The 15,574-nt window shown below is 44.2% G+C and overlaps 1 protein-coding gene across 3 annotated transcripts; it reads right to left on the bottom strand.

The window, feature by feature from the left end:
- Positions 1-9,750: 9,750 nt before the first annotated feature.
- On the bottom strand, positions 9,751-12,772 carry LOC112073326 (proline-rich AKT1 substrate 1-like). 3 transcript variants are annotated; one of them, XM_024140648.2, is given in 7 exon segments: positions 9,751-10,186; positions 10,279-10,451; positions 10,526-10,609; positions 10,689-10,953; positions 11,051-11,465; positions 11,650-11,887; positions 12,639-12,772. In XM_024140648.2, coding segments are annotated over 5 exon segments (1,050 nt in total). In that variant the 5' UTR covers positions 11,441-11,465; positions 11,650-11,887; positions 12,639-12,772; the 3' UTR covers positions 9,751-10,048.
- Positions 12,773-15,574: the final 2,802 nt, after the last annotated feature.

Raw genomic sequence — 15,574 nt, 5'->3', positions numbered from 1 at the left:
TATTTAATTAAATAAAGTCCACCTGTGTGCAATCTAAGTGTCACATGATCTCAGAATATATACACCTGTTCCGAAAGGCCCCAGAGTCTGCAACACCACTAAGCAAGGGATTTGGAGCTCTCCAAATAGTTCAGGGACAAATTCTTGAGGAAACCTGTTTCAGTCTTCCAGAGATTTGAGATTGGGATGGAGATTCACCTTTCAGCAGGACAATGACCCTAAGCATTGTCATGACGTTGCCTGTTTAGGTACATAAAGCCCATCCCCCTCTCCCTGCCACTCCCTGCCTCCCCTTCCTTCTTCAACCCATGCTGTGGTCACAGAGAGACGTCGTAAATTCCTGAGAATCTCCTCATGGCCAAACAGTATTAGAGAGAGGGTAAACTTCAGGACAAAGGGTTTTCTTCCACCTCACAGAACTTGAGGTACGAACAGATTTCATGTTCCTGCAAAAGTATAAAAGATCGGTGAAGATTCCAGCTATTAACCGGTCCATTTGTCACAATGTGGGAAACTCATGGGAGACTGTGTGGCTACATTACCATACCGCTGTTGTATAAATAACCTCAGATATGAGGTTTACATCTGTTTGTTGTATAAAATGAATGAGTGAGTATGATACTGTTTGTATAATTGTGTAATAGATTTTGGACTGTTTAATGAAGAAAAAATACAAATCCCTTTTGATTTGAACTAAATCCAAGGACCGCCCCTGAGCCCAGTTAGGGTCAGACATCCTGGGACAGCCCCTTTCTGCAATTCCGAATAAAACCCAACTTTGAGAAATGATCAGCAGACCATGTTTTTTCTCCCTAGGAGGAGAACAAAAGTTAAGTACCATTGCTGAATCTTTAACCATACCACGTGGTTAAACTCTTAGACGAATAAGAACAAGTCTTTGATATTGACTACTAGTCTGCAGCTAGGAATTCGGTATAATTGAACGCGAAGAAAGACAACCGCCGAAACATCCATTCTATAATGAATGTCACTCTGAACTATCCACAATAACCAAGACAGAGGCAGACGAAACTCTCCAACAGAAACTAACTTTTCTCCAGCGATCAGACGACACACTGAGCGTAAATATATATATATTGATTGCAATTGTTCCAGAATGAGTGAGCGTTCATGTGTAAAGGATTAGCATGTCAATTGTTATAATTATGAACTGCTAGTGACGTCTTAGTCGAACCCCAATTTTCCCTTTGTCTAACAAGCCGCCATGCGGTTCAGCCCACTAGGGCATATTTCTCCCATCATTTCATGTAACCATTTTAAGTTTGTTTGTTTGTTTATGCATTTCTGTGAATTACTTAGTTAGTAATAAATAAATGATTTAAAACAATTGATGTATGGATGACTCATAGTGAAGACTGGGTTCGTGCAGATAACCAACAATTTACGATGTTTGGAATGAGACTAACGTGAGGTAAAATAAATAAATCATTAATCAGAAGACTATTGATCAGATATGAAAATATCTGAAAGGTTATATTGGAAATTATAACTTTGTAATCTGACTACTTTCCCTGGTGCTCCCAAAATTCATAGTTAATTAGTTACGTTATTAATCAGTTGATCGCGTAATCCCTAATTACAGGAATCTTTGATATAAACTATAAGCCTTCAATTTAATGATAGCAAAGACACGACAGCATACTGCTAAAGCAACACTTGAGTGGTAGGGAAACATTTAAATGTCTTGGAATGGCCTAGTCAAAGCCCAGACCTCAATCCAATTGAGAATCTGTGGTATGATTTAAAGATTGCTGTACACCAGCGGAACCCATCCAACTTGAAGGAGCTGGAGCAGTTTTGCCTTGAAGAATGGGCAAAAAACCCAGTGGCTAGATGTGCCAAGCTTATAGAGACATACCCCAAGAGACTTGCAGCTGTAATTGCTGCAAAAGGTGGCTCTACAAAGTATTGACTTTTGGGGGAATAGTTACGCACGCTCAAGTTTTCAGTTTTTTTGTTATTTCTTGTTTGTTTCACATAAAAAAATATTTTGCATCTTCAAAGTAGTAGGCATGTTATGTAAATCAAATGATACAACCCCCCCCAAAAAATCTATTTTTATTCCAGGTTGTAGGGCAACAAAATAGGAAAAATCCAAGGGGGTGAATACTTTCGCATGCCACTGTATATCAAGTAACTTTAATGTAACTTTAATGTGAAAAAAGAATAGCATACACACTCCAAAATGATATACGGCATTATACGGCATTAAGGTAAATAGTGGAAGGGAGGGGGATGAAGGGAGAGAGTGACAGGAGCAGGGAGATAAAGCAAGGAAGGAGAGATGAAGAGAAGGAAAGGGAGAGAAGGAATAATGGACACTAACTGCACCTAGCACAACCTCTATCAATCAATCAATCAATTTTATTTTATATAGCCCTTCGTACATCAGCAATATCTCGAAGTGCTGTACAGACACCCAGCCTAAAACCCCAAACAGCTAGTAATGCAGGTGTAACGACGGTGGCTAGGAAAACTCCCTAGAAAGGCCAAAACCTAGGAAGAAACCTAGAGAGGAACCAGGCTATGAGGGGTGGCCAGTCCTCTTCTGGCTGTGCCGGGTGGAGATTATAACAGAACTATGCCAAGATGTTCAAAAATGTCATAAGTGACAACATGGTCAAATAATAATCATGAATAATTTTCAGTTGGCTTTTCATAGCCGATCATCAAGAGTTGAAAAACAACAGGTCTGGGACAGGTGGCGGTCCATAACCGCAGGCAGAACAGCTGAAACTGGAATAGCAGCAAGGCCAGGCGGACTGGGGACAGCAAGGAGTCACACGGGCGCAGTCCCGACGCATGGTCCTAGGGCCCAGGTCCTCCGAGAGAAAGAAAGAGAGAAGGAGAAAATTAGAGAGAGCCAAGATTTTCAAAATTTCCATAAATGACAAGCATGGTCAAATAATAATCAGGAATAAATCTCAGTTGGCTTTTCATAGCCGATCATTAAGAGTTGAAAACAGCAGGTCTGGGACAGGTAGGGTTCCATAACCGCAGGCAGAACAGTGTGAAACTGGAATAGCAGCAAGGCCAGGCGGACTGGGGACAGCAAGAGTCACCACGGCCGGTAGTCCCGACGTATGGTCCTAGGGCTCAGGTCCTCCGAGAGAAAAGAAAGAGAGAAGAGAAAATTAGAGAGAGCCAAGATTTTCAAAATGTTCATAAATGACAAGCATGGTCAAATAATAATCAGGAATAAAACTCAGTTGGCTTTTCATAGCCGATCATTAAGAGTTGAAAAAACAGCAGGTCTGGACAGGTAGGGGTTCCGTAACCACAGGCAGAACAGTTGAAACGGGAATAGCAGCAAAGGCCAGGCGACTGGGACAGCAAGGGTCATCATGCCGGTAGTCCTGACGTATGGTCCTAGGGCTTCAGGTTCTCAGAGAGAAAGAGAGAACGAGAGAATTAGAGAGAGCATACTTAAATTCACACAGGACACTGGATAAGACAGGAGAAGTACTCCAGGTAACCAACTGACCCTAGCCCCCCCGACAACAAACTACTGCAGAGATAAATCTGGAGGCTGAGACAGGAGCGGTCAGGAGACCACTTGTCCCCATCCGAAGAAACCCCCGCCGACAGGGCCAAATAGGAAGATTATAAACCCCACCACTTTGCCCAAAAGCACAGCCCCCGCACCACTAGAGGAAATCCTCAACCACCAACTTACAATCCTGAGACAAGGCCGAGTATAGCCCACAAAGGTCTCCACCACAGCCACAAACCAAGGGCGGCGCCAACCCAGACAGGAAGATCACGTCAGTAAACTCAACCCACTCAAGTTGACGCCCCCTCCTAGGGACGGCATGGGAAGCAGCACAGCCAAGCCAGTGACTCAGCCCCTGTAAACAGGGTTAGAGGCAGAGAATCCCAGTGGAGAGAGGGGAACCGGCCTGGCCAGAGACAGCAAGGCGGTTCGTTGCTCCAGAGCCTTCCGTTCACCTTCAACACTCCTGGCCAAGGCTACACTCAATCATATGACCTACTTGAAGAGTAAGTCTTTCAGTAAAGACTTAAAGGTGAGACCGAGTCTGCGTCTCCTCACATGGGTAGGCAGACTGTTCCATAAAAATGGAAGATCTATATAGGAAAAAGCCCTGCCTCCCGCTGTTTGCTTAGAAATTCTTAGGGACAATTAGGAGGCCTGCGTCTTGTGACCCGTAGCGTACGTATTGGTATGTACGCAGGACCAACTCGGAAAGATAGGTAGGAGCCAAGCCATGTAACGCTTTATAGGTTAACAGTAAAACCTTGAAATCAGCCCTTGCCTTAACAGGAAGCCAGTTGTAGGAAGCTAGCACTGAGTAATATGATCAAATTCTTGGTTCTAGTTCAGGATTCTAGCAGCCCGTATTAGCAACTAACTGAAGTTTATTTAGTGCCTTTATCCGGGAGCCGGAAAGTAGAGCATTCAGTAATCTAAGCCTAGAAGTAACAATGCATGGATTAATTTTCTGCATCATTTTTGGACAGAAAATTCTGATGTTTTGCAATGTTACGTAGATGGAAAAAAGCTGTCCTTGAAACAGTCTTGATATGTTCGTCAAAAGAGAGATCAGGTCAAGATTAACGCCGAGGTCCCTTCACATTTTATTTGAGACGACTTTACAACCGATCAAGATGAATTGTCAGATTAACAGAAAATCTCTTTGTTTCTTGGGACCTAGAACAAGCATCTCTGTTTTGTCCGAGTTTAAAAGTAGAAAGTTTCAGCCATCCACTTCCTTATGTCGAAACACAGGCTTCTTAGCGAGGGCAATTTTGGGGCTTCACCATGTTTCATTGAAATGTACAGCTTTGTGTCATCGCGCATAGCAGTGAAATTAACATATGTTTTCAATAAACATCCCCAAGAGGTAAATTATATAGTAAGAACAATCTAGCACAACCTCTACAAACTGCACCTAGCACAACCTCTACAAACTGCACCTAGCACAACCTCTACAAACTGCACCTAGCACAACCTCTACTAACTGCAACTAGCACAACCTCTACTAACTGCACCTAGCACAACCTCTACAAACTGCAACTAGCACAACCTCTACAAACGGTACCTAGCACAACCTCTACTAACTGCAGCTAGCACAACCTCTACAAACGGTACCTAGCACAACCTCTACAAACTGCACCTAGCACAACCTCTGCAAATGCACAGTGAATAAATACATAACAACAATCTGACACAAGATCATTTTCTATTTGGGAAAGATAATTCATTTTTTGCCTCTTTTCTGTAGGAAGAAAATCCCAGGCAGCTCCTGCAGGTATGATTTCTGTAATACTGAATGTATAAGTACTGAAAAGCCTTTGTAAATCCTGACTAACAATGGCATCCCAGGAATTACATTAGACCGGTGGTGTAATTCAAACTGGATTATCTCATCAGTATACTGTTAATGGATTTCACACTTTATCTCTCTCTCTCCTCATAACAGAGGTGCTGCCGGTGTATGAACCCAATATTCATGATCCCACCGCCAGGGCTGACCTCATGAAATGTAAGGCCATGTAATTGGCTCTTTATCACTTTGGGCCTCACTCTCTGTAATGCATTTGATGCTAAATCCTGCTTGCCCACAGCCTATACAATGTTGAAATGCACAATTATGACCTGGCTTACATTATATCCGCTTTACGGCCTACACACAAGAGATTGTACATATCTCATTAATATCACAGTACTCATCTGACCTTATGTTTTCCGACCCTTTCATCTTATCCATATTCATCCAACCACTCAACTCAATTCCTCTCTCTTGACCTCATCGTTTCTCTTTCTCCCCTCAGACTGGATCCCCCTCTCCCTGGATGACAAAACGGCCCAGAAGCTGCTGTGGATATCCGAGAGCAACCTCAAGGTGTTGCGTATGTCAGAGGAGGTGTGTCCATACCCCATGAGACCGGAGAGATATGAGCATTCGCCACAGGTTGGTCTGCCATCCTCAGTTACAGGGCACGCATCATAGTGTCAGGTCAGCGGAGTCAATCACCACCTTCCGGAAACACCTGAAACACCACCTCTTTAAGGAATACCTAGAATAGGATAAAGTAATCCTAGATCTAAACCCCCCAGAACCCCCCACCATGCGCCGCAGCTTACAAATAAGTTGGATGGCACATATTGTAAAAGTGGTTGTTCCCTGGATAATCATCAGGTGAATGACACCACTTGTAATGGGGTCGCGTCTGGAATACAGGAGCGTTCTGCTAAATCGACTAATGTAAATAGTGCCATTGAATGTAACGAAGTGTTGCCCACCGTTTGTACATGTCGCGATCAGCGCATGAGCCTGGCTCTAAAACTTTCTACATCTACCCTTCTACTATCCCACTCTCGACTCGTGCAGGTGCATGTGTAATAGGAGCGTCTGTTGGGGCAGGAGAGGATACTGGGGAGTGGACTATGGCAGGCCTGGGTGGTGATTGGTGCAGTGTCACGAGAGCATCTGGACCGGACAAGAATGGCCATGTGGGCTGGGGAGAACGAAAGCTCATGGGTGCTGCAGGCTTGGGCGGTCCTGCTTACACCAGTCTGCACACGGGGAGAGTGGAGGTCGCGTCCGCCTTGCGTGCAACACCATGAAGCTATACCATGTGACCCAGGGCCCGTGAGCCTCATCAAATTCTCTGTGAAGGAGAGGGGAGTGCGGAGAAGGCGCGGCGACTGATACCAAGTTTTCAAAATTGAGCTCAAAGAGAGAGAGATTCTGCCTTTTTCGGTTGGCAGGTAAATCTTCTGTTGGATCGCGGAAGAACAGCGCAGGACCGGTAACAAGAAGGGTGTAGGAAAGGGAGAGATGGATAAACGGGTCAGGGAATTTGTAAGAGAGGGAGGTCAGAAGTGAACGAGAAGATATATGTTTCAATTATTTGGCAGAACAGTACTGGTTGTCAGAATGCAGAATTGAAGCAGAGAATAAGTGGAATTTTCACAACATGAAATCAGTTGATATCTGTAAGATTTCACATCAGTCTATGGTTTTTAGTGTTGCTGTTATCCCTCTGTTGCATGAGGCACAACTAGATGTGAATTACTAGGTTATAATTTATATATTAGAATGACAATTATATTGACTATTTACTATTTATTAGTACTGTCAGTAGTTTTTGTTACAGCACTAGTTTGTAGTGTTGAAGTAGGGTGTGTAGTTTAAATTCATAGCTTTATCATTTTTATAATCTGATTGAACCATGGTCATTGTATGAATGTGAGTGAAATAAATACAAACTGTGTAACAGTAGAGTTCAACTATTTATACAGAAAAATCTAATAAACACAAACATCAAATTTCAACGATTTTACTGAGTAAGTTCATATAAGGAATCATTCAATTGAAAATAATTCATTAGGCCTAATCTATGGATTTCACATGACTGGACTACAGATATGCATCTGTTGGTCACAGATACCTTTAAAAAGGTAGGGGAGTGTATCAAAAAGTATCTGGTGTGACACCATTTGCCTCATGCAGCGCGACACATTCCCTTCGCATAGAGTTGATCAGGCTGTTGATTGGGGCCTGGGAATGTCTGGTCCCACTTCCTCTCAATGGCTGTGCAAAGTTGCCGGATATTGGCAGGACACCGGACAGCTGTCTGTCACGATCCAGAGCATCCCAACATACTCAATGGGTGACATGTCTGGTGAGTAATGCAGGCCATGGCAAAACTGGGACATTTTCAGCTTCCAGGAATTGTTTACAGATCCTTGCAACCATGCGGTCAATGCATTATCATGCTGAAACATGGCTGTGGATGAATGGCACGACAATGGACCTCAGGGTCTCCTCACAGTATCTCTATGCATTAAAATTGCCATAGATAAAATGCAATCGTGTTCGTTCTGCGTAGTTTGATGCCGCCCCATACATAACCCCACCATGGGGCCACTCGGTTCACAACGTTGACATCACTCATCCACACAAAGCCATAAACACTGTCTGCCGTCTGCCCGGTACTGTTGGATACCGGGATTCATCCATGAAGAGCTACTTCTCCTGCGTGCCAGTGGCTGTTGAAGGTTAGCATTTAACTACTTTAGTCAGTCAGGTCAGACCCTGGTAAGAATGACAAGCACGCAGATGAGCTTCCCTGAGATGGTTCTGACTAAATTATTTGGTTGTCGCAAAGCCCACAGTTTTCATCAGTTGTCCGGTAGCCGGTCCAGACGATCCCGCCCGTAGGTGAAGGAGCCAGATCTGGAGTGAATGGGCTGGCGTGGTTACATGTTGAGTCTGCAGTTGTGACGGCCGGGTTGGACGTGGTTACATGTGGTTGCCAGTTGTGAGGCCGGTTGGACGTGGTTACTATGTGTCTGCAGTTGTGAGGCCGGTTGGACGTGGTTACATGTGGTCTGCAGTTGTGAGGCCGGTCTGACGTGGTTACATGTGGTCTGCAGTTGTGAGGGCGGTGGACGTGTTACATGTGGTCTGCAGTTGTGAGGCCGGTTGGACGTGGTTACATGTGGTCTGCAGTTGTGAGGCCGGTTGGACGTGGGTTACATGTGGTCTGCAGTTGTGAGGCCGTTTGGACGTGTGTTACATGTGGTCTGCAGTTGTGAGGCGTTGGACGTGGTTACATGTGGTCTGCAGTTGTGAGGCCGGTTGGACGTGGTTGACAACTGTGTCTGCAGTTGTGAGGCCGGTGTGGACGTGGGTATACATGTTGTCTGCTCTGTGAGGCCGTTGGACGTGGTATGGCGCGAGTTGGAGCATTTGACATGGTTACATGTGGTACTGCAGTTGTGAGGGCTCTGGTTGAGTGTTAACATGTGGGTCTGCAGTTTGAGGAGCCAGGTTGACGTACTATGCAAATTTCTAATGATGTTGGGCGGCGGCTTATGGTAGGGGAAATACAGATTCATTCTCTGGGCAACAGCTCTGGTGGACATTCCTGCAGTCAGCATGCAATTGCACGCTCCTCAAACGAGATCTGTGGCATTTGTGTTGGTGTTGACAAAACTAACATTTTAGAGTTGCCTTTCACTGTCCCCGGCAACAATGTGCACCTATAAATTAATAATTGCGTTTAATTATCTTCTTGTTATGTCACACCTGTGGATCGAGATTACCTTGGTAAAGGAGAAATGAACCTACAGGGATGTAAGAAATGTGTACACAAAATGAGAGAAGCTTTTTGTGTGTATGGAAACATTTGGGACCTTTTATTTCAGCTCATGAAACATGGGACCAACACTTGACATGTTGTGTTTATTCTGTTTCAGGATAGTTCTTATAATTGATACCCTCTCTAGGAACAGCCATTATACTGCATCCAAAATAATATTCAGTGTTAGAACCAACAGCCTATTCACAGATGTTGCTCCTTAATTTAAACCATACAGGTACTCAAATTAAAACCAGTTATCTGTTTTTGAAAGTTGGGAGATAAAAATACATCTCTGTTCGCTCCTCCGTTTCTTCTCGCTCTCACAGTCAACACATTTGGAGGACATTATTATTATAATAGTGTCAATATCAGAGATGTACACTTACTATCGTTCTACCAGTCAGTCATTCATTGGCAAGGTGAAGTACAAAAGGCATGTTTCATGGCGACATGGTGCCCTTCACACAATTTGAAAAGCTACAGGCTTCATGTTAAAAAGCCCCTAGAGCCAACATTTCTAGAAGGGTGGCCCATCCTCCATGATTCTACTTGGCAAAGTCCCACAGAGTCAACACCTGTGTACAGTTAGACATTTCAATATGTTAGTGCCATGTTGGTCAGTACAGTGGGTCACTATGAGCACATTTGAAGGTAAGTTGTGTGTAGTGAGTTGTCTTGTAGTGTTTAAGTGTGTACGGGTGTAATGTAATGTGTTGAAACAGATCTTAGTGTGTATACGAGCATATGTTTATGTCAGTTAATCCTCTCTGGGTTCACTGTTGTTTACTACCAAATTTGGGTTAGTGATTAGCTAATACACAGGGGTATTTTCTGCCTGCCAGCCAATAAATTGGCTCTCTTTCATCCACACACACTCTCTCACTCCTTCATCCCCTCACTTTCTTTGGCTCTCTCAGTGTTTGAGGGAGAAGTCTCCCGTGTTGAGGCGAGGGCGAGGTAGTCCTCCAAACATTTCTGTTCCGTCGTTGGCTCCAGGGGCCAACAGGGCCTTCATGCTGGCAGCAATATGATCCAGGTCAGCTACACCAGCCTGCAACACAGAGACAGTTAGTGGGTATGTGTGTCAGAATGACTGACGGAGAGAAAGTAGAGCTGTATGTTTTTAAATGAAGGTTGACTGACCCGTTCCCCACTGTGGCCTTCTCCCTGGTGGGGTCTGTTGCCCTTGAAGCCCCACACAGGAACAGACACGGGGAGAGAGCGGGCCATGTTCATGGGGTTGGGGTGTCGGGATGAGAACGACTGCCCCATGGCCATGCTGCGCGGGGGAGGAGGACAGTCCTCACTTAACGAGCCTGGAGCAGAGAGGAGGCACATATTAAGAGCATTAGATCATCATTAACTCATATTACTACACACATACACTCACCATCAGTGCTCTCCTCCTCTCCATCGGACTCAAAGAATGGTTCACAGTCACGAGACAGCGAGTCCTCATCCATGGAAAACACTCCTGAAGCAGAGAGAGATGAATATTTACAAAGTCATTCAGACCTGGAGATAAAAAAATCATCCCACAGAGCTGTGTTCACCTGCAGTCTCATTCAGATTACGGCTCCTTTCGTCCATGTCCTCCTCTTCCTCACACTCTTCCTCCAAGTCCCCAATTCCAGGAATGTCTCTCCCTCGTCCAGCCTCCTCTATCATCACAGCCATRTCTCGCTCCCTCTCTCCATTCCCATGCTGCCCAGCAGCTTGGCCAATGACAGCCCCTGAGTGYTAGATTGATGGGTAGCTTTGCGAATAGAGTGTGGTATTGGGACTGATGGTTCCCACCCCACCCTCACCTGTTAGGCCCTGTGGAAGAGAAGTTAAGAACTTTACGATCACACACAGCACTATGAATGACAGCCACATTGAKTGMKASWKAWTMWSTGKCAMTCAGTCTACTCACCGCCCTGTCAGTGGGCATGTCCACTACCAGTTTAGCTCCTCCGTCTCCTGCACTRAGACGTGTATATCTATGCGCCGTTAGCATAGATGTGGAGTGCAGCACCGCAATGTCGTCCATGTAGCGCCGCGAAGACTCAGCCAAAGCCCCCTGACCCCACACGTGATAGGAGAAATCCCACTTCCGGCCACCGGCAGGTAAGCCACTGCCACTCTCCCTTTTCCTCTCATCTCTCTCCACTACAGATGGCCAGAACTTCTTACAGGCTGTAAGAATAGCCAGGTCGCAGCCTGACTTCTGACAATATCCCTCCGCTGCGGCAAGTAGTGCCAGCCAGCTCTCTTTGTGGTTGTCTGGGATCTCGGGCTCAGATGATTGGGTGATGGAGGCCATGATGGGTAAACAGGACTGCCAATGACTGTTGGATGTGTTTAATTTATTAGGGCTAGCTTTTATGGAACGTATAGATGCTTTGTAACTGTTTTTATTGATCAATAGCTAAAATGGTTTAGGTTAGTGTAATCAGGCACCTGTAGGACTCAGCCAGCAGTTTGATATGAAATACTATATATTTTTGTTAACAAGTCTTGTGATAAGTTTACCTTTTTTCTCACTGGAATGTAGGCTGTAGTGTTGATGTGTTTTTGGAATCTGCTTTTGGCTAATCTGAGGAAACGTTAGGATCCTTTTTCTATTGCTGGTTTGGTTTAAGCTAAGAATAAAACTATCCTTAGTTGTTATAAAGCAGGTTTGAGGCACAAGGTGATTGTTTAATATTATTAATGTCAGTGTGCCTGAGAGAACTAGGGGAGAGATAAATCAAAATGTTGCTGGTTTTACCTGGAAAAAACAAAATGGAGAAATAAAGCTTGAGTTGCTCGAAAAAAAAAAGTTTGCATTGTTAGTCATTATAGCAATATTAGCTGATGTCACTAGCTAGGCACTATTTAGATTATCACTAAACCAGAATTCAGATAATCTCATAAAATTATGCATGTTGAAACTTCATGAAATTAGATTACACTAAACTCAAGCATAGAATTTGTCAAATGCACATGATCCAAATACTGTACATACATTTCAATTCCATATAACTTTTCTGACGTCAGACTGCCTTGTTGCATGACTTGAGTTCATGGTCAATATCTTAGTGGTCAATATCTCAGTGGCAGGTTGAGGATGTTCCAAAATAGACCTATGCTAACCGTGGGAAGACGTTGTCCACCTGTCGTTACGTCTCGCGAACTGTCGCAGTTCAACGTCGTCGTCCCCCCTTCCTCAATCTCGTGCATTCGTTAGCATACGAACTAGCTCTGCCAAAACCTTGTGGGGTGACTGCCTGTTCTAGACTTACCCAGCTCGTTTCTAAATGTCATCCCTGTGATTATTACTACCAGGAAAGCACTTAAATGAAAATGCAATTTTCATGACTGCGGATTGTTTGTGCTTGTTTGTTTGCTAACATGCTAGCCAACTGGTCTCCTGTGCACTCTCCTCCCAACATGAACACATTTCACCTCCATTTCTCGCCTTTGCAGAGACACTAGCACACACAGACACAAATAAACAGAAAGAACAGAAGTCAGCTTACACATTCAGTTCCTTATTTCGTCTGTTGCAAGCGTTTTTCTAGTTCTAACTGTTTCTTTATCCCTCTTTGTCGGATTCTGCATCTCTCAAGAATAGTCTCCCCTAGACTCCGACGTTGCTGTTTAGAGACGCTAGACGAGACGCACGTTTTACACGTGACTGTGGGCGGGCTCGTACTCGTCTTGTTTTGGACGCGCTTTTGGACGAGGCTTGGGGCTGGCTGCATCTCAATAGTTTYTRATGGTTTCTTCTACTGGTATAATTTACTTCATCCCCACRGATCTGACATGATGGAGAGCTTYACAGGTGYAAGCAAATGCTTTTGGTAGGCTTTTCAATCTCTATATTATTCCCGCCTAAACTGTCTTCTAATTTTGCAGTGCAGATGAAGGAAAGAGAGGAGAGTAAAACGTTACATTTTTATTTAACTAGGCAAGTCAGTTAATTAAGAACAAATTCTTATTTACAATGACAGCCTACCCCGGGCCAAACCCTAACGACGCTGGGCCAATTGTGCACCGCCCTATGGGACTCCCAATCACGACCGGTTGTGATACAGCCTGGAATCGAACCAGAGTCTGTAATGACGCCTCTAGCCCTGAGATAAAATCAAATGTATTTATATAGCCAGATGCAGTGCCTTAGACCCCCTGTGCCACTCGGGAGTCCTAAAACTGGGATGCAACTTTGAGAAGACAGACAACAACAACCACTTGCTGCCTTCATCAGCCTCCCTGTCTAAATTATCTCTGTCCTAACCACTTGTTTTTCAGTGTGATTTTTCTGTTCTTTGCTACATTGGTGGCAGCACCAGGATACTCACTGTCACTCATACATTTGTTAGAAGTGTTTCACTATTCGCACTGGGGTTTTCATTACCACCACTGATGGCTAAAAAACTGCCATTTTCATAATTACATGAAACTGACAAATATTGCAAGAATAGAGCCCCACAGTGGAGGTGTCATAACAGTAGTAGGCCTGATTACCCACAATAAGGAGACAGCCTACAGGGAGGAGGTGAGGACCCTGGCAGAGTGGTGCCAAGAAAATAACCTCTCCCTCAACATCAACAAAACAAAGGAGTTGATCGTGGACTTCAGGAGACAGCAGAGGGAGCACGCCCGCATCCACAGGATCGCAGTGGAGAAGGTGAAAAGCTTCAAGTTACTCGATGTACACATCACTGATAATCTGAAATGGTCCACCTACACAGACAGTTTGGTGAAGAAGACGTAACAGCATCTCTTCAACTTCAGGAGGCTGAAGAAATTTGGCTAGGCTCCTAAGACCCTCACAAACTTTACAGAAGCACATTTGAGAGCATCCTGTCGGCTGTATCACTGCCTGGTATGGCAAATGCACCACCTGCACTGCAGGGCTCTCCAGTGGGTGGTGCGGTCTGCCCAACGCATCACCAGTGGCACGCTGTCTGCCCTCCAGGAAACCTACCGAATCCGATGGCACAGGAAGGCCAAAAGTATCATCAAGGACATCCACCACCCGAGGCACGGCCTGTTCAACCGCTATCATCCAGAAGGCGAGGTCAGTACAGGTGCATCAAAGCTGAGACAGAAGCTGTTTTTCAATCTCAAGGCCATCAGACTGTTAAATAGCCATCAATAGCTGGCCTCCACCCAGTACCCTGCCCTGCACCTTAGAGGCTGCTGCCCTATGTACATAGAATCACGTCACTTTAATAATGGAACACTGGTCACTTTAATAATTTTTACATACTGTTTTATTCATTTCATATGTATATACTGTATTCCAGCGTTTTAAGGCACTGCATCTCAGTGCTTGAGGCGTCACTACAGACGCCTGGTTCGAATCCAGGCTGTATCACAACCGGCTGTGATTGGGAGTCCCATAGGGCGGCGCACAATTGGCCCAGCGTCGTCCGGGTTTGGCCGCCATTGTAAATAAGAATTTGTTCTTAACTGACTTGCCTAGTTAAATAAAGGTTAAAGAAAAAATAAAGAAAAATTCTAGTCAATGCCACTCCGACATTGCTCGTCCTTATATTTATATATTTCTTCATTCCATTATTTTACTTTGAGATGTGTGTATTGTTCGATACTACTGCACTGTTGGAGCTAGGAACACAAGCATTTCGCTACACCCGCAATAACATCTGCTAAATATATGTATGTGACCAATACAATTTGAATACTCATAAAACCTAGTTGTCAAACAGAGAAATGGTTCCAATCGTTTTTCCACCATACATTTTCCCATATGGGATTTCAGAAACACATAAGGGCTGTGTTCATGTAGGCTTACCCTGGCGTGATGTTTTGATAATCATGTAAATCTCGGACAAGGTGACTTATCAGTATATTCGGCTCTATTTACTCTCAGCTCTATTTACTCTCAGAATTTAAAACGTGCACAAGACAGTTCACAGAATTGTCAATTTAAAGATATTTAGCCAATTTATTAATTACTACATTTAGATAGTTAATCCAGAGATTCTTACCTTTGCCTCAATTCAGCAGTCTCATCCAGATCATCATGGCATTTGTAGTTCTTTATAATAGCCTCATTAGCATTTCCTTTTTTGGGGGTAAATACAGGAGAAAATATTGATAAGTCACCTTGTCCTAGAGAGATTCACACAGTTATCAAAACGTTACACCAGGGTAATCCTAAATTAAATACAGGCCTTGTTTTAAGTGTTTCTAAAATCCCCTATGGGAAAAATGTATGGTGGAAAAAAGATTGGAACCATTTCCCGCTTTGACCACTAGGGTTTATGGGTATTATGATTCATACGGTGGTACTCTTGCCACGTTAAAAACAACTGGGAAAATACGTCATCGGTTATCTTCAGGTCGGAAAGTCGGACCTCTAGAAAGAGGCCCGACTTCCCGAGTTGGAATTCCGAGTTGGATAACTGTTCTAATCGATTTTCCGAGTCGGAGCTAGTTTTTTCCG

The sequence above is a fragment of the Salvelinus sp. IW2-2015 genome, unplaced genomic scaffold (assembly GCF_002910315.2).
Source record: "Salvelinus sp. IW2-2015 unplaced genomic scaffold, ASM291031v2 Un_scaffold2228, whole genome shotgun sequence".
NCBI lineage: Eukaryota > Metazoa > Chordata > Actinopteri > Salmoniformes > Salmonidae > Salvelinus > Salvelinus sp. IW2-2015.
The sequence above is the reverse complement of the archived record's forward strand: the minus strand, read 5'-3'. Positions and strand labels throughout refer to the sequence as shown.